General features: G+C 46.1%; 1 protein-coding gene across 2 annotated transcripts in view; it reads left to right on the forward strand.

The window, feature by feature from the left end:
• The window catches only part of POLRMT (RNA polymerase mitochondrial), a 42,467-nt gene that overhangs the window by 22,212 nt on the left and 1,283 nt on the right, over positions 1–18,972 (forward strand). The window contains exons 8-19 of one of the 2 annotated variants that reach the window (XM_056822080.1): positions 9,265–9,435; positions 9,963–10,202; positions 10,717–11,505; positions 11,695–11,817; positions 13,758–13,880; positions 13,971–14,150; positions 15,827–15,913; positions 16,882–16,995; positions 17,101–17,153; positions 17,499–17,597; positions 18,048–18,120; positions 18,558–18,649. In XM_056822080.1, the coding sequence (XP_056678058.1) occupies positions 9,265–9,435; positions 9,963–10,202; positions 10,717–11,505; positions 11,695–11,817; positions 13,758–13,880; positions 13,971–14,150; positions 15,827–15,913; positions 16,882–16,995; positions 17,101–17,153; positions 17,499–17,597; positions 18,048–18,120; positions 18,558–18,649 (2,144 nt within the window). Of the gene's footprint in view, positions 1–9,264; positions 9,436–9,962; positions 10,203–10,716; positions 11,506–11,694; positions 11,818–13,757; positions 13,881–13,970; positions 14,151–15,826; positions 15,914–16,881; positions 16,996–17,100; positions 17,154–17,498; positions 17,598–18,047; positions 18,121–18,513; positions 18,650–18,972 lie in introns of those variants that run through there. The other variant, XM_056822081.1, reaches the window with a different exon arrangement.

The following is an 18,972-nucleotide window of genomic DNA, read 5'->3' on the forward strand; positions in this document are numbered from 1 at the left end:
TTTTAATCAATTCCCCACAACAAAGTCATGTAAACAAATAACTTGTATCATCCTTACCTGTGGAACAGTAACTTTTTTTTTTAATTTTATAATATTTTATTTGATCATTTCCAAGTATTATTCATTAAAGACAAAGATCATTTTCTTCCCCTCCCCCCCCCGTAGCCGACACGTGATTCCACTGGGTATCACATGTGTTCTTGATTCGAACCCATTGCTATGTTGTTAATATTTGCATTAGGGTTTTCTTTAGAGTCTCTCCTCTGTCATGTCCCCTCAACCGCTGTAGTCAGGCAGTTGCTTTTCCTCGGTGTTTCTACTCCCACAATTTATCCTCTGCTTATGGTGTTTTTTTTTCTCCTAGATCCATGCAAATTGTTCAGGGACATTACACCGCCACTAATGGAGAAGTCCATCACACTCAATTATACCACAGTGTATTAGTTTCTGTGTACAATGTTCTCCTGGTTCTGCTCCTCTTGCTCTGCATCACTTCCTGGAGGTCGTTCCAGTCTCCATGGAATTCCTCCACTTTATTATTCCTTTTAGCACAATAGTATTCCATCACCAACATATACCACAATTTGCTCAGCCATTCCCCAATTGATGGGCATCTCCTCGTTTTCCCGTTTTTGCCCACCACAAAGAGCGCAGCTATGAATATTTTTGTACAAGTGTTTTTGTCCATTATCTCTTTGGGGTACAGACCCAGCAGTGCTATGGCTGGATCAAAGGGTAGATATTCTTTTGTCGCCCTTTGGGCATAGTTCCAGATTGCCCTCCAGAATGGTTGGATCAGTTCACAACTCCACCAGCAATGAATTAATGTCTCTACTTTGCCACATCCCCTCCAGCATTCATTACTTTCCTTTGCTATCATGTTAGCCAATCTGCTTGGTGTGAGGTGATACTTCAGAGTTGTTTTGATTTGCATCTCTCTGATTATAAGAGATTTAGAGCACTTCTTCATGTGCTTATTAATAGTTTTGATTTCTTTATCTGAGAACTGCCTATCCATGTCCCTTGCCCATTTATCAATTGGAGAATGGCTTGGTTTTTTGTACAATTGATTTAGCTCTTTATAATGGCTTGGTTTTTTGTACAATTGATTTAGCTCTTTATAAATTTGAGTAATTAAACTTTTGTCAGAGGTTTCTATGAAGATTTTTCCCAATTTGTTGTTTTCCTTCTGATTTTAGTTACATTGGTTTTGTTTGTACTAAAGCTTTTTAATTTGATGTAGTCAAAATTATTTATTTTACATTTTGTGATTCTTTCTATGTCTTGCTTGGTTTTAAATCTTTGCCCTCCCAAAGGTCTGACATGTATACTATTCTGTGTTTACCCAATTTACTTATGGTTTCCTTCTTTATGTTTAAGTCATTCACCCATTTTGAATTTATCTTGGTGTAGGGTGTGAGGTGTTGATCCAAACCTAATCTCTCCCACACTGTCTTCCAGTTTTCCCAGCAGTTTTTATCGAATAGTGGATTTTTGTCCCAAAAGCTGGGATCTTTGGGTTTATCGTATACTGTCTTGCTGAGGTCGCTTTCCCCCATTCTATTCCACTGATCTTCCTTTCTGTCTCTTAGCCAGTACCAAATTGTTTTGATGACTGCTGCTTTGTAATATAGTTTAAGGACTGCAAGGCCCCCATCATATGTGTTTTTTTTTTCATTATTTCCCTGGATATCCTTGATCTTTTGTTATTCCAGATGAATTTTGTTATGGTTTTTTCTAAATCAGTAAAGAAATATTTTGGTAGTTCAATGGGTATGGCACTAAATAGATAAATAAGTTTGGGTAGGATGGTCATTTTTATTATATTGGCTCGTCCTATCCATGAGCAGTTAATGTTTTTCCAATTGTTCAAGTCTAGTTTTAGTTGTGTGGAGAGTGTTTTGTAGTTGTGTTCATATAGTTCCTGTGTTTGTCTCGGGAGGTAGATTCCTAGGTATTTTATTTTGTCTAAGGTGATTTTGAATGGGATTTCTCTTTCTAGTTTTTGCTGCTGAGCTGTGTTGGAGATATATAGAAAAGCTGATGACTTATGTGGGTTTATTTTGTATCCTGCAACTTTGCTAAAGTTGTTGATTATTTCAATTAGCTTTTTGGTTGAATCTCTAGGATTCTTTAAGTAGACCATCATGTCATCTGCAGAGTGATAACTTGGTCTCCTCCTTGCCTATTTTGATGCCTTCAATTTCTTTTTCTTCTCTAATTGCTACTGCTAGTGTTTCTAGTACAATGTCAAATAGTAGAGGTGATAATGGGCATCCTTGTTTCACTCCTGATCTTATTGGGAATGCATCTAGTTTATCCCCATTGCAGATGATATTAGCTGATGGTTTTAGATATATGCTGTTTATTATTTTTAGGAATGACCCTTCTATTCCTATGCTTTCTAATGTTTTTTTTTTTAACCCTTACCTTCTGGCAGAAGAGTGGTAAGGGCTAGGCAATGGGGGTCAAGTGATTTGCCCAGGGTCACACAGCTGGGAAGTGTCTGAGGTCAGATTTGAACCTAGGACCTCCCATCTCTAGGCCTGGCTCTCAATCCACTGAGCTACCCAGCTGCTCCCTCTAGTGTTTTTAATAGGAATGGGTGTTGTATTTTATCAAAGGCTTTTTCTGGGTCTATTGAGATAATCATGTGGTTCTTGTTGGTTTGCTTGTTGATATGGTCAATTATGTGGATGGTTTTCCTAATATTGAACCAGCCCTGCATCCCTGGTATAAATCCTACTTGATCATGGTGGATGACCCTTCTGATCACTTGCTGGAGTCTTTTTGCTAGTATCCTATTTAAGATTTTTGCATCTATATTCATTAGGGAGATTGGTCTATAGTTTTCTTTCTCTGTTTTTGACCTGCCTGGTTTTGGAATCAGTACCATGTTTGTGTCATAAAAGGAGTTTGGTAGAACTCCCTCTTTGCTTATTATGTCAAATAGTTTGTATAGTATTGGGATTAACTGTTCTCTGAATGTTTGATAGAATTCACTGGTGAATCCATCAGGCCCTGGGGATTTTTTCTTAGGAAGTTCTTTGATGGCTTGTTGGATTTCATTTTCTGATATGGGATTATTTAAGAATTCTATTTCTTCTTCTGTTAGTCTAGGCAATTTGTATTTTTGTATATATTCATCCATATCACCTAAATTGGTGTATTTATTGCCATATAATTGGGCAAAGTAATTTTTAATGATTGCCTTAATTTTCTCTTCATCGGAGGTGCTGTCCCCCTTTTCATCTTTGATGCTGTTAATTTGCTTTTCTTCCTTCCTTTTTTTAATTAGATTGACCAGTACTTTGTCTATTTTGTTTGTTTTTTCAAAGTACCAGCTTCTTGTCTTATTTATTAAATCAATAGTTCTATCACTTTCAATTTTATTAATTTCTCCCTTAATTTTTAGGATTTCTAGTTTGGTTTTCTGCTGAGGGTTTTTAATTTGATCATTTTCGAGTTTTTTTATTTGCATTTCCAATTGATTGATCTCTGCTCTCCCTAGTTTGTTGATATATGCACTCAGGGATATGAATTTACCTCTTATTACCGCTTTGGCTGCATCCCAAAAGGTTTGAAAGGATGTCTCGCCATTGTCATTTTCCTCGATGAAATTGTTAATTGTTTCTATGATTTCTTCTCTAACTAAGCGATTTTGGAGTATCATATTGTTTAATTTCCAATTAGTTTTTGATTTGTTTTTCCATGTACCATTACTGAACATTATTTTTATTGCCTTGTGATCTGAAAAGGCTGCATTTATTATTTCTGCTTTTCTGCATTTGTGTGCCATATTTCTGTGACCTAACGTATGGTCAATCTTTGTGAATGTGCCATGTGGTGCTGAGAAGAAAGTGTACTTCTTTTTATCCCTATTTATTTTTCTCCATATGTCTATTAATTCTAACTTTTCTAAGATTTCATTCACTTCTTTTACCTCTTTCTTATTTATTTTTTGATTTGATTTATCTAAATTTGATAATGGTTGGTTTAAGTCTCCCACTAATATGGTTTTACTGTCTATTTCTTCCTTCAATTCTCCTAGTTTCTCCATTAGAAATTTGGGTGCTATATTATTTGGTGCATACATGTTGATTAATGATATTTCCTCATTGTCTAAAGTCCCTTTTAACAAAATATAATTACCTTCCCTGTCCCTTTTGATCAGGTCTATTTTTGCTTTGGCTTTATCAGATATCATGATTACCACTCCTGCCTTCTTTCTGTCAGTTGAGGCCCAGAAGGTCTTACTCCATCCTTTAATTCTGACCTTGTGGGTATCAACCTGCCTCATGTGTGTTTCTTGAAGACAACATATGGTAGGGTTTTGGATTCTAATCCATTCTGCTATTCGTCTACGTTTTATGGGTGAGTTCATCCCATTCACGTTCAAAGTTATGACTGTCATTTGTGGATTCCCTGGCATTATGATATCCTTCCCTAATTCTAACCTTTTCTTCTTCAGCTCTACCTTTTAGTCCAGTGATTTACTTTGAATCAGTCCCCCTTGTCCCCTCCCTTGATGTTTCCCTTTTTAGTCCCTCCCTTTTTGTTCCCTCCCTCTCCCCCCTCTCTTTCCCTCCCTTTTTGTTTTCCCTCCCCCTTATCCCCCTTGGTTTTCCCTTCTCCCTACCCTTGTTGGGTAAGATAGAATTCAAGATCCCAATGGATCTGGGTGTTTTTCCCTCTCAGAGTTGATTTCCCTGAGATTAAGGTTTAAGTAAAAATTCTCTTCCTCTCCTTATAGGAGTTTCCTTCCCCTCCCCTTCCCATGTGAATCTTTGTGTGAGAAAGATTATTCTATTTGGTCTTTCTTTTCCCCCTATTTAAACATTACATTTTCCCCACGTGTTAGTATACATAGATTGATATAAATGTAGTCCTTATAGAAGAGAGTTTGAGTAAAAGAGGAAGATAACATTTTTCTCCTTTTCCCTTTCCTTCATATTTACCTTTTCAGGCATTCCATGCTCTTTGTTTTTCTGTGTCAAACTTTCCACAGAGCTCTGGTCTTTTCTTTGCAAAAACTTGGAAATCTTCTATTTTGTTGAATGCCCATACTTTCCCTTGGAAGTAGATAGTAAGTTTTGCTGGATAGCTGATTCTTGGTTGAAGACTCAGCTCTCTTGCCTTTCTGAAGATCATGTTCCATGCCTTACGATCATTCAGAGTAGAACTTGCAAGGTCTTGTGTGACCCTGCTTGGCATTCCTTTATATCTAAATTGTCTTTTTCTGGCTTCTTGTAGGATTTTTTCTTTTGTTTGAGAGCTTTGGAATTTGGCAATTACATTCCTGGGAGTTGTCTTTTGGGGGTTTAGTATAGAGGGTGTTTTGTGAGCTCTGTCAGTGGCTGTATTGCCCCCTTGTTCTAGAATCTCTAGGCAATTTTCTTTGATTATATCTTGTATTACAATGTCGAGTTTGCTGTTTATTTCTGGCTTTTCTGGAAGTCCAATTAATCTTAAATTATCTCTTCTCCCTCTATTTTCCAAATCTGTGACCTTGTCAGTGAGATAATTTATGTTCTCTTCTAATTTCTTAGCCTTTTGGTTTTGCTTTATTAGTTCTTGCTTTAAAGCCTGGTTTTCCTTTTCAGTTTGGTCGAACTGGTTTTGTAGATGCGTGAATTTCTTTTGCATTATTTCCCACTTTTCCTCCCAGAAGGCTTCCATCTTTTTGATCATTTCTGATTCATATTCTTCATGGGTTTGTGGAGAGTTTCCATTTCCTTTGGAAGGTTTCGGAGCATTTGCTTGTGTTTCCTCTTCTATCTCCTCTGTGTTTTGTATTTTTGCTCAATAAAATGTGTCCAAAGTCGCCCCCTTCTTCTTGTTTTTTTTTTTTTTTGAATTTTGGGTTTTTTTGTGCTTCTGTGGAGTTTGCCATCTCTATCTGAGTGGGGAGGATTAGCTTTTCTTATCTCTGTATGGCATTCAGAGGTTTTAGCCCTAGGCAGATTGTCTGTTCTATGGCTTGGCCCTTGTTTCTGTGCCTCAGTGGGCTGGAAGAGCCAGCACTCTGAGGGGGGAGGTGCCGTGGCTTCCTGGAGCTCTGAGGGCTGGTGATAGGATTAACCTCAGACTGAGTATGCCCTCAGGCAAGGACCTTCAGTGAGACTCAGATGGAAGGATCTGGTCAGGGGGCTACAGGCTCCTCCTGTCTCTCTCTGTTTCCCTGCTGTCTGGGTGCCCTCTGGACTGGGTCAGGTTGTTTTCAGGATTCGGCCTTCAGCTCCGAGGCCCTTTTGCCAGCCCTGAGGGTTACTGTTTTTTCAGATGACCCTGCACTCTGAGGGGGGAGGTGCCCTGGCTTCCTGGAGGTCTGAGGGCTGGTGATAGGATTAACCTCAGACTGAGTATGCCCTCAGGCAGCGACCTTCAGTGAGACCCAGATGGAAGGTTCTGGTCAGGGGGCTACAGGATCCCCCCCTCTCTCTCTGCCTCCCTGCTGTCTGGGTGCCCCCGCGACTGGCTCAGGTCGTTTTCAGGGGGGTGGCCCTCAGAACAGCCGGCTCCCGAGGCCCCCCTGCCTGCCCTGAGGTTCCTGCTGCTGCCTCGGACTCAGCACTCTGGGTTGGGGGGGATGGGTCCTGGGACCTTCCCTTTGCCTTCCCCTTAGATCCGAGTGAACTCGGGCTCCGACTCTTGGGGGGGCAGTACCTTTTGATCCAGGTCCAGGAGGAGTGTTTCTGGGGTCTATTCTGCTGTTTGTTTTGAATTTCGATGCCCTAGGAGCATTTCATTTGAGATCGGTAAGGAAGGGTTTCTGGAGCTCCTAACTTTAGCTTTCTTTAAGCTGCCATCTTGACCGGAAGTCCGAACAGTAACATTTTTAAAAGAATCTGTGAGTTGGGGGTGGGGGTAGGCGGAAATGTTTGATTTTTAAATGGTGGGAATGGTAAGGATCATAGTTGTAATTGAATTCTCACAAAATTGTTTAAAATCATTTTTAATTACCAAAATCTTAAATTCCCATCTCTTTTTTTCAATCCAAAATGCCAAGAACAGAGAACTATCATAATATATTAGAGGAGAAAAGGCAGTAGTGGGTAATATATGTATAGCCTCTGTGTCCGATCTATCCCCCTCCTAGTTGTGTAACTGTGAGCAGGCTACTTGATTTTTCTGGTGCCATTTCCGCATCTGTAATGTTTTCAAATGGGAATCAATGGGTGATGGTCTTTGAGACCCAACTTTAAAGTCCTTCACTAGAACACTGGAGGCATCAGCTAGCACTCCAAGCTGAAGTCAGAGCATCATTGGATGCATCCAGAAAGCCAAGAGATGGAGAAAGATGGGAAGACGTGTATGAACTGATACAAAGTGAAGTGAGCAGCACCAGAACTATTTATACAATAGAAGGAATATTAGAAAAAGAATCAGCTTTGAAAAACTCAGGAACTCTGATCAATACAGTGACCCACCACAGTTCTAAAGGTCACATACTGAAACTTGCTCACTTCCAGATGGAGAGCTGATGGACTCAGAGAATAGAATGAGGCATATTTTCTTCTCTTTTTTTTTTCCCCAGACATCGCTAATGCTCGATTTATTTTGCAGCTCTACGTATTTATAATCGATCTTGTTTTTCTTACCTTCTCAGTGAATATGGGAAGGTGGGGGAAGGCAAAGAAGTTAGAACTGAAAATAAAATGAAATTGAATCATTAAAGAAAGAAAGCCAAGAGATAAGGAAAATACTCTGAGGTGGCAGCTGTTAGGGGTAAAATTTAGGGTTGAGACTGAATATACTATATTAGTGGTCACCAGGGATTTAAATTCAATCCCAATGAAATACTGAAGTCAGTGTAGGATTTATGGTGGTTTATTTACAATAGAAGGAAGAAATCAAGAAGAAGCAGAAGAGGGAAATGGTAGAAGAAGATCTGCTCCAGTCTGGCCTAAGCCAGGGGGATTTCAGAGGCCTCAGCCAAGGGGCCTTTTCAGAAGACTAAATCTAGCTCAACTTCCAGTCGTGAGGCCTCCTCCAAAATGAGGGGCCTCCTCGGAGGCTAGTACCTTCAGAAGGTCAAGGAAAAGCCAAAAGCTCCCAACACCGCCGAGCCACTCACAGGAAGTGACATGAAATATATAGGCAGTTCTTTACATCACTTCCTGTGTCTCACATGTACCAATGGTGGCTTAAGCTTGGCTTAGGACAGCCCAGGGGGTCAGTCATTTGTTTCTGATTTGTCACTTGCTAGCACATGGCTGGTCATAAGCCATCCTCCCCTTAATCCTTATGTAGGAGGGTATACATTCCTGGTTGCTAGAATTCTAAAGACTAAGCAGGGTGGAGAAAATCTAAAATTCACACAGCTGAGGAGAGTTCTCTTTCAGGCTGGCCAGTGACAGCTGCAGAAAGAGTCCCAGCTTTCTCTCTCCAGGTTTTTCAAGGGGTTGTCATCAGAGCATGCCACCAGCAGCTCTGACTCCCCCCAGCCAACACCGTCCAATGAAGGAAAGGGAAGTGGAAGGAGATGATCTTGTGTCTCCTATCAAAAGTTTCTGGTGGGAGCAGTTGATTACTCCAAGGTTTAGAGGTATAAGTTTCATATGAGGGAGGTCTAAGAGGATAGCCCTTGATCCCCCTTAATTTCTAGTGCTTTCCCTCCATTGATTATTGCCAGTTTATCTTGTATAGATATTAATTGTGGTACCTTCCCTATGTGATGACATTCAGTTTATCCTGCCTATATCTCATGTTCTCTCCTTTGAGAGTTGGGACTGTTTTTTTGCCTTTTTTTTTTTGTATACCTTGTGTTTCACATACTAATAAATTCTTGTTGACTGACTTCACTCTGTATCAGTTCATACAAGTCTTCACAAGTTTCTTTGAAACTCTCCTCTTCTTCATTTTTTATATCTCATTAGTATTCTTTCATATATCTTAACTTGTTTAGCTTCTTCCATTTGATAGGCACCCTCTTAGTATTCAGTTCTTTGCCAACACAGAAAAAGTTGCTAGAAATAGTTTTATAGAACCTGTGCCCTCATCACACTGGACACCTGGTAAAAGCACCTGGATAGTAGGTGACCAACCTCTTGTGGGGTATCTCCTGCAGTCAGTTTGCAAATTTTTGCATTGGGTTTCCCTAGCCCTCAGTTAGGTACCAGCCAACTCAGACTTCTTCAGGTATATTTGCCCTCACTGGGAAGAGGGTACAAATAGTTCCAACTCTGGGTTTTCCTCATAGCCCTGTCTGCTCCTTAGAACCTGATTTACTCTGCTTTTGTTCCCTCACCCTCTTCTGTCCAGGCCCTCTTCAACTTGCCTCCACATGGAGATTCCTTAGTCCACCTAGTCATGGATCTTGGGATGAAGGTTTACAACAAAAATTTAATCCAGATGAATATGAAATCCTTTGTATTAGATGAACTAAAAAAGAAGTATATGAATTATCTACATCTTTTGGCCAAGGACACTCAGGTAAGAGGAACTCCCCCACCCCCACCCCCACTCCCCAATTCGAACTCAGAATATAGAGGATCAGCAAGGCCCCATATCTGAATCTAAGTCTAACAATGGATATAGTTAACAAGTTTTCCAGTGGTTCTATGAGGAAATGCTCTGGACCAAAATGGATAGAGGGATCCACTACCCAGGGTGTGTGTTTGTTACAAAATATGAAATCAAGGTTTCTGGGAGAGATCTTAGAACATATACAGTGTCAGATGTGGGAAAATTTTTGAAGAAAATCAAAGCTAAGCTAGGAGGGCTTTTAGATCCCAGAATATCAGAGCTGGGATGACTCTTAGGACCCAGGATGTCAGAGCAGGAGGATCCTTAGGACAAACCCTCATAGAGCCCTTGAGCTAGAAGTTATACAAGAAATTTATCCATCATTGCCTTCACAGAAGAAGAAATTGAATGGGGGTGGGGGGACTGCCTGCTGAGTGTAAGAGTGGTTGGCTGGATGGAACTTTCTCCCTGATGATTCTCTCTGGGATTTACAGCTGGACTCCTGCCTGCCTCGGGAGCACTGGGAAACCTTGGAATCAGAAGGTACCAGCTGCTCCAATTTCCTCACTCAAGAGAAAGTCTGGCCAGATGTACTATTGGTGCGGCTGGGAACCCAACTTATTGAGATCCTGGTGCAGTCCATCTACATGCCCAACAGTTTGAGCCCCTCCCAGGCAACGAAGAGATTCATCCCCGTGCTGTACCACGTTTATTCCTTCCTCTCCATAAAGCAGGTAAGGATGCTACAGATCTGTTGTCCTTCACACTGTCTCCCAAAACTAATATTCCAGACCCTATTGACTTCATGCTATAGTGAACCAGACTTTGGATTTGTAGCCAAAAGCCCTGAGGTTGAATCTAGGCTTAACTATCCAGGGAACTAACCATTTCCCATCATATCTCTCATCCTTGTCTCACTTATCTCAAGTCACCAAGCATTTATTAAGTGCCTGCTGTATATTAAGTTCAGGTTACCTGTCACCTGGAATATTCTATGTCCTTTGGACTCTCCCACGAACCCCATGCCCAGGTTCTTTGTCTCTTGTTCCAGCAAAAGATTTTCTACAGAAGAAGGAAGAATGATCCCTAGGTTTGGCCATCTTAGTTTTGATTTGATCTTTTTCTACCTTCTTGTTAGATAGATGAGTTGAGTGGGAGGCCTAGGCTTTGAAATTCTGGATGGGAACCTTTTCTTTGCCCTGTTGATTTTAAGTCTAAAGATTTCACTTTGTTTCATTGATTTCCCAGATTGGTTTCATTAAACCCCACCCATCCTTCATTCAGCTGGTGGATGAAGCTGCTTACACTACCCTGACCTTCGATGTCTCTGTCATGCCCATGCTGTGTCCCCCCATTCCTTGGACCTCGCCTAACTTTGGGGCCTATGTCCTCCACCCCACCAAGCTGATGCGCTGCCTGGACGGGACTGTCCAACATCAGCAGCTGCTGGAGAGCTGCCCTCAGGGGCAACTTAACGCAGTCCTTGATGCCCTCACCCAGCTGGGTAACTGTGCCTGGAAGGTGAATCAGCCTGTGCTAGACCTCGTTATCTCCATCTTCAATGCTAAGGGCAACAAGAAGCTGGATGTGCCCCCGCCTGTGTCCGAGGCCCCCACACCCCCATCCTACGAGCTCTCCAAAGGGGCCAGCTCTTCAGAAAAGGCAAAGCTGCGGCGGGAGATAGCCCAGTGCCATAAGACCGCCCGGGAAATGTATAGCCTGCGCATGGATGCCCTGTATAAGCTGTCCATCGCCCACCACCTGCGAGACCAGATCTTCTGGTTTCCCCACAACATGGACTTCCGGGGCCGCGCCTACCCTTGCCCACCGCATTTCAACCACCTTGGCAGTGACATGACCCGAGCGATCTTGCTTTTTGCTGAAGGCAAACCCTTGGGGCCCAATGGCCTGGATTGGTTAAAGATTCACCTCATCAACCTGACAGGACTTAAGAAGAAAGAGTCGCTGCAGGCCCGGCTGGCCTATGCCAACGAGATCTTGGAGGACATCCTGGACTCGGCAGACAATCCACTGACTGTACGTAGGTGAAAGTGACTGTTGAGCCCAGTGGGAGAGGTAGGGTGGCTGGCAGCCTCCGTGGTCTTCCCCTTATTGAGAATGAGTGAGTCAAGACGAGGGGACTGTGCTAGCCAGCATGCCCATTTACTCCACTGGGGGGTAAGCCAGCTTCAACCCAGAACTTACTACAGGCTTTCCTCTCCCCAGGGAAGGAAGTGGTGGATGGATGTCGATGAGCCCTGGCAGGCCCTAGCCTGCTGCATGGAAATTGCTAATGCCATCCGGTCACCAGATCCCACAGCTTACATCTCCCATTTCCCCATCCATCAGGTAAGAGAGAATAGTGGTGAATGAATGGTTCTGTCCATGGCAAAGGTAGGAGGCCTGCCTGGTGGACGAATATGGGGAAATTGCTGGGAAGTAGACGAATCCCCTAAATTGGAGCTGTTCTATAAGACAGCAGACTGCCTCAGGAGAGAGGGTGTTTCCAGGCCCTGGAGACTAGGTGATCACTCATGGAGAACATGTGTTCAGAGTCTGAGACTCGGAATGCATGGGACCTTTCAGGTCGGTGAGCAGTTATACGTACAAGGAGTTTCTGTTCAGATGTAAGTAGGACCAAATCCCAGTGCTTCCCCTCTTAAAATTCTGTGGGCAATTATGGAAACCAGCCAGATTTCCCCTCCCAGCCTCAGGTAGAAAGGAGGAAGGAAACAAAACTTTATTAAGCACCTACTGTGTGCCAGACCCTGTACTAATAGGCACTTTACAGTGATGATCTCATTTCATCCTCACAACAACCCTGGAAGGTAATTGCTGTTCTGATGCTCATTTTACAGTTGAGGGAACTGGAGCAGACAGTTGAAGTGATTAGCCCAGGATCACCCATCTAGGAACTAACTGTTGGAGGCTGGATCTGAGCTCAGGTCTTTCTGAATTTAGGCATAGAGTTCTATCCACTAGCCGCCTAGTTGACTGTGGAGTTCAGTGATAGGTTTTAAGGGCCTTGCATCCTCACTTTTCTGGGAGCAGTGAGTCTGGGCAGAGCACCTGACAGTACTGTCCCCACCCCCCAACTGACTCTGAGGTCTCAGTTAACCAGCATTTAGGTGTGCCTCTGTGTGCCAGGCACAGGGGATAAAGACAGAAATGAAGTCATCCTTGCCCTAATTCCTAGGGGAAAAGAGCTCACAAATATAAAATATATCCACATCAGTACAAAATAATTTTTTGGGCAGTGGGGAGAGCACTAACAACTGGGGAGCCTAGGGCACCTGTACTGAGCCTTGTTAGGGAACTGGGGATTCTAGGAGGCTGATGTGAGCTAAGGAGAACATTCCGGGCATGAGGGACAGATGCCCAGAGGAGGGAGATGGAATATTATTTGTAGGGAATAGCAGTCAGGCTGGTTTGGCTGAAGCCTAGAACCCATGAAGGAGAATTATATTAGAGCAATCTAGAAAGAGACTGGAGCCAGCTTTCCAAGATCTCTGAATGTCAGGAATTTGTATTTTATTCCAGAAGTGATAGGGACTCCTTGAGCCTTCTGGAGCAGAGGTATGTGCATTAGAAAGATCTGTTTTGCAGCTGAATAGAGTGGAGAGGGGAGAGTTCAGAAGAAGAAGGACTCTCTCTAGGAAGTTCCTCTTGTGTCCCTGGTGAAAGGCAATAGGAGCCTAGCCTGGGTGATGGCTGAACAGCAGAAGTGGGCCTTGGAGCCAAAGCAGAAGAGCTCTTCACCAGACAGGAATCCAGACTGAACTGATGGAAGGAGATTGGACAAAGCTGAACCCCTCATGCCCTCACTCATCCTCCCCTCCAGGCAGGGGGCCAGGCGTTCCATATCCATTACAAGAGATTTTCCTTGATCCTGTTATGTGATCAGATGGGCTCAACAGGGTTTGCTGCCTACAAAGATGAGGGATCTTTCACTCTCCTAATGATTGTGATAGTATTATTCTAGGACAGGCAGACCAAATGGACTTCCTTCTTGCTTTCTTCCCTCCCCCCAAACTTTCCCTGATTGTATTTACTTTAGTTTTTGTCAGAAGCTGCTCTTTTCTTCCTTTCCATGGAGTCTTCACAACCCTTCCTTGTCCCCAACTTCATTTTCTTTTGGATTTAAAGCTGGTACCCCTTACTCCTCTTCCTATCAGACTAACCCCTTTTATACCTCTCATATTTGTCCTGGCTTGCCTGATCGGTTTTCCTCTGTAGTGTTGGCTAAGATTTTCTCTGAACTCTTCTCCAAGCCTGGTTTCTCTCTCTAGGATGGTTCCTGTAATGGGCTCCAGCACTACGCAGCTCTGGGCCAAGATGTGATCGGGGCCACCTCTGTCAACTTGATGCCCTGCGACGTTCCCCAGGATGTATACAGTGGAGTGGCTCAGCTGGTAAGGCAGCTCTGGTCCCTCCCTCCCGATTCCTCATTCAGGCCCCCATTAGTGGGGTCACAGTCCCTCATGCCCCTCTCCTCCACATAGGTAGAAGAGCTGCGTAAGAGAGATGCTGCTGAAGGGAAGTCGATAGCCCAAGTCCTGGAGGGCTTCATCAACCGCAAGCTGGTGAAGCAGACAGTCATGACAGTGGTCTATGGGGTGACAAAGTACGGTGGCAGGCTGCAGATCGAGAAGCGCCTGAAGGAACTGGATGACTTCCCCAAGGTCAGTCCTTGTAGGGTGAGGAAGCCCTGCTTTTCCCCTCCACACTTGGTCCAAGCCCCCCAGCCTTCCCCTCAGAGGCTCCCAGGCAGTTTCTCCAGCCCTGGCTCCACCCCACCTGGGATTTTTTGTGATCCTGGAGGCCACACCAGTCACATGTCTCCTCTGAGCTCTTCTAGTGCAAGTTTGTAAACAGGGAGGTGGTGGAGGCCACAGCGGTAAATGTGGACAGGTTTATGTGTGTAGCATTCCTGGAAGGAAGGGACTGCAGATGGGCAGAAAGTTGGATGTGGCCCAGCAAAGCAGGGGCCGTACTCTTCAGTGTCTCCTGACAGACGTATGGGTGTATCGCTGTTTATTCTTGGTGTTGTTTCTGTAGGCCTTCCTTCCGCTCTGGCCCTGGGGTCTGCATCTAACCCATTCCCCTTGCCCCTCCCCTGGAACAGTCTCCTTCCTAACGGATCTTCCTGCCTTCAGTCTTCCATAGCACTGCCACTGTCACCTGGCACAGGCCCGCTCTACCCACTGAAGCAGCCTGCAGAAGACAGTGCAACCTTCTTGGCTCCTTTTTCTCCCTGTGGCCAGCAGTCATGTCCTGCGCTGGGAGGTGCCCCAGACACAGATCACAGGCCATAGCTTTTAGGCCTAGGAAGGACCTCGGAGGACACTGAGTCATCCCTCTTCACATTTTAAATGAGCAAACTGAGACCTTAAGAGGTTAAGTGGCCTGCCCAAGACCACGTGGGTGATGGCAGAGCTCAGCCGACTGAATTCCAGTTTCAACACTGCTGCTGTTTTATTATTGCCTTGTTGTGGTCAAACCGGCCTGACTCAGGGTGAGAGGGTTTGTGGGGACTGGGAAGAGGTCCCACATATGTTTAATGCTAGTCAAATGTTTCAGCAAGGGCCCTGGGCTGGCATTGACTTGAGAGGTCTGGATTAGGGGGACCGGCAGCGCCTAACATCCCAGGTGAGCCTGGGCAAGTTGCTCAGAGTTAAAGCTGTAAACCCTTTGAGATCACCTAATCCTGCCTCCTCATTTTACAGATAAAGAGACTCAAGTTCAGGGGCTTGATCCAAAGTTCCCCAGCCAGTAACCTCCCCTCTTAGAGCCTCAATCTTTTCATCTATAAAATGGAGAAAATAACCCCTGCTTGTGCTTTGTAATTGTGACCCACCAAAGATACAAGTAATGATCATTGTCTTGATGACTCAGCAAGGTTCCCTCCCGCATCCTTGAATTTCTCCTTGAGCCTTACCTAGGTTCTGTCTTGCTTCATGGGAGTCCACAGATTTACTGACTGCTATGCCATGAATTTAGGGTTAGGCTTTCCTGATAAGTTTAATATCTCTTTATTCTCTTAAAAGTTCTCAAAAGTCTTTCAGGCTTCTAAGGGTCCCCTCAAGTCTAGCATTTGGTGATCTTTTCCATTTCACCCCCTTTAGGCCTGCCTGGTTTGTGGCTGTACCCCTATTTCCATCTCAGCCTTTCCAGCAACTTCATTGTTCTTGTTCAGCTGCTTCTCCATTCCTTCATTTAGTCATTCAACTAATCATAAATGCCTGCTGGGTACAGATAGTGCCCTCGACCTAGTACTGCTGGGGATCTGCTGCTGGCAGGCAGCAGCATCCTTGTACTCTGACCCCATCAGCTCACTGCCTCCTTTTCCCCTTGCCAGGAGCACATTTGGGAGGCCTCCTTGTACCTCTCCCAACTGGTCTTCAGTAGCCTCGGTGAGATGTTCTCCACAACCAGGGAAATCCAGGTACTTTTCCTCTTCCCATTCATGCTGCGTGGCTTCTGTCTGCTTACAAGATTACAAGACGGGCATCAGGAGATCTGGGTTCAGATCTCTTTGTCCCAGCAGGTACATGAGCACAAAGAAGCAGGTCATGGGGCCTTGGCAGTAAGAATCCTTGCACTGTCTGTCCCCAGAGTGTTAGGAGGCAAGCTCTCCGCAGACCTTCAGAAGCTTTCAAGTGGGCGATGTCAGGGTTGCCCCAGTATACAGGCTGACTCCCTACGGTGGGCCAGCTTCATTCCCCCTCCCACGTTCCACGGCTCAGATGCTGGTGCCCTCTTCCTAGCAGCCTTTGGAGACAAGACTTCACACTGAATTAATGAGCAAGGTTCCCCCCGGACTGACAAGTCGTGCCCAGGACCCGGGGCTGAGCCCCCTCTGGAGTGCCCCAGCCTTGCTGGCCAACGATGGGCTGATTGGTTAAGCAGGAGGTCTGGGACCATTGTCTTCCTCCTTCAGGCATGACGGCACATCTCTTGTCTGTCTGTGGAGTGCTTCGATCACTCTTAACAGCCTGGGAGCTAGGGAGGCTAAGGAAGCCTGAGAAGGCAGGAGGCAGACTGGGGCAGTGGGAAGGCCTGAGTTCAAATCTTCAGCTAAGTCACTCCCTTGATAGGCCTCAGAAGGAGGGAATTGGTCTAGGGGACCTCTGAGGCCTTCTGGTTTTAACTCTGGGGGCCCGTGACAGTGACCAGGGCCCCAGCCTACCCAGGTGCAGGAGGCTCATTAGTGGAGGACTGGTCCCAGACAATATGTGATCAGTGTCTGTGAAGAATCATGGGTCTTTGACGTGCAGATGAGGAGAGCAAGGGAGGCAGCAGAGACTTGTCCGAAGTCTTCTGACCCCAAGGCCAGTCATCTTTGTGTTGTTCAAACCCTTTTCTACAGCCTTCAGCTCACACTTCCCCTCTGTCCTGGCTCTCTTTCTGTAGGATTGGCTGACAAAAAGTGCTCACGTCATCTCCAAGTCCGGCTCTGCTGTGCAGTGGGTCACCCCTCTGGGCCTTCCCATCATTCAGCCGTACCACAAGACCCAGAAAATGACTGTAAGTGACATATTCCCTGAATATATTGCTGCCTCTGCCTGTCTGTCTGTCTGCCTGTCCATCCATCTGTCTATTCTAAGAGTGACTTCCTCGCTCTCTCCCCAGATTCCCGGGAATCTGCAGTCTCTTTGCCTCTCGAGTTGCTCTGATGTCAACCAGTGAGTAGCCTCCCTCTACAGACACAGGAAATAGTGTCCATCTCTCATTTAAGACCCTAGCACCAGCCGTCCCCTATACCCCGCTCAGAACACCCTCCCCTCTGGCTTCTTCCTCACCAGCCTCATGCCAGGAGAACCAACTGAAGGCTGAGGCCCTGCATCCCCGGCCCTGATTTCTTAAAAGTGCTTGGTGGGGACGGCCCTGTCCGCCCTGTCCGCAGCCTGGGCATCTGGTGCTGCTTCCACGTTGGGGCTGGGGCTTTGCATACTGGCAGCTGTTGGGAATGAGGAGGAGGAAGTCCGGAAACCAGAGGGACAGGTGGCCCCTTTCCTTCGTCATTGCAGGAAACCAAACACCCTGAAACAGAAGAATGCTTTCCCCCCCAACTTCATCCACTCTCTGGACTCCACGCACATGATGCTGACGGCCCTGTCCTGTCACAGGTGAGCAGGCGGCTCCTGGCGCAGGGTGCACAGTTGGCCCCACCAGCAGCTTATAAGAAGCAGCCCCTGTCCCCCTGCCTAAAAAGGCTTGATTCTGTGGCCCTTCCCTTCTCCAGGGCTGTCCATGGTGGCCTGGTCACTGTGGGGGCAGGAGGAGCCTCCTCTCTAATTTGCCCTGGTCAGCAGACTCCTGGCTCCCCCGTGCTCCCGAGGGCCGCTCGGGGCCCCTTGAGTTTTATCCTTTAACACGTCTTGAGTCTTGGCAGGGAGGGAGCAGTTTCAGGTGTAGATGACGTCGCCCAGAACTCGGGGTGGAAAGGGGCCCCCGGCAGCCATTCTCCTGGGCCTTGTGTCAAGTGACAGTCTCCAGAGGGCTCATTTGCTCTTCCTCCCCCCGGGCCCTGCTCGTTCCGTAACTCCAGCCCCCCACTCACCTCTTCTGCCTCTCAGGAAGGGACTGACCTTTGTGTCTGTGCATGACTGCTTCTGGACCCACGCCTCCACTGTGGACATCATGAATGAGGTGAGTGGCCTTCCTTACCCAGTGCCGGCCCCCGTGGGAGGCCCAAAGGGAATTCCTGCACGGCTAGACCAGTTGTGAGGGCTCTCCTGCTTGAACTTCCTTTTCCCCTCCCTCACCCCCTTCTCCCTGTGCGCCGTCAGTAACCAGGGCAGAGCCTCGGGGGCTCTTGCGGTGTGTTTCTTTATGAAGCCAACTCCAAGGTAGCAGGTGCCTAGAGAGTCCAAAAGCCCGGACGAGGCCTGCTCTGGGTCCCCCTGGTGCCGTGGCTCTGAGGAGGCTGAGCAGGGCCGGGCCATAGTCGGGGCCATCTGCTGACAAAGGCTACCGGCGGGGCCCGAGGGAGGGGGGAGCTCTCAGTTGGGAATCTTCTTCATTTCTCCCCCAAACCAAAAGGGGCAAGAAGGAAGCTGAGGCCGCAGTTTCCTCCTGCTTTCCAGGTCTGCCGTGAACAGTTTGTGAATCTGCACAGTCAACCCATCCTGCAGGACTTATCTAAGTTCCTGGTAACGAAATACTGCCCTTGGTCCTGGTAAGTATCTGCTTCCTCCAGTGGCCAGAGGGCCTCCGCTGACAGGGAGAAGGCTCGCTCAGTCCCCTCAGCTTCAGCCTTCTCCGGAAGGTTGAGAGAGCAGACGGGCCAGGGCCTTGGCATTAGGACTCTCCTCCCTGAAGCTGCAGGGCAGAAACCCCTGGGGTACAAGAGCCTGACCCAGTGACCAAGCTCTAGCAGTCACTTCAGGATCATCGAGGCCAAGTGCAGTCAGAGCCTGGAACAGAACCCAGGTCTCCACAACTGCCGTTTAACAGTGTTTCCCGGGGGAGGATCACGTGCAGGCCACCTAAACCCGAGCC

This window comes from Monodelphis domestica, chromosome 3 (genome assembly GCF_027887165.1).
Source record: "Monodelphis domestica isolate mMonDom1 chromosome 3, mMonDom1.pri, whole genome shotgun sequence".
Classification (NCBI taxonomy): domain Eukaryota; kingdom Metazoa; phylum Chordata; class Mammalia; order Didelphimorphia; family Didelphidae; genus Monodelphis; species Monodelphis domestica.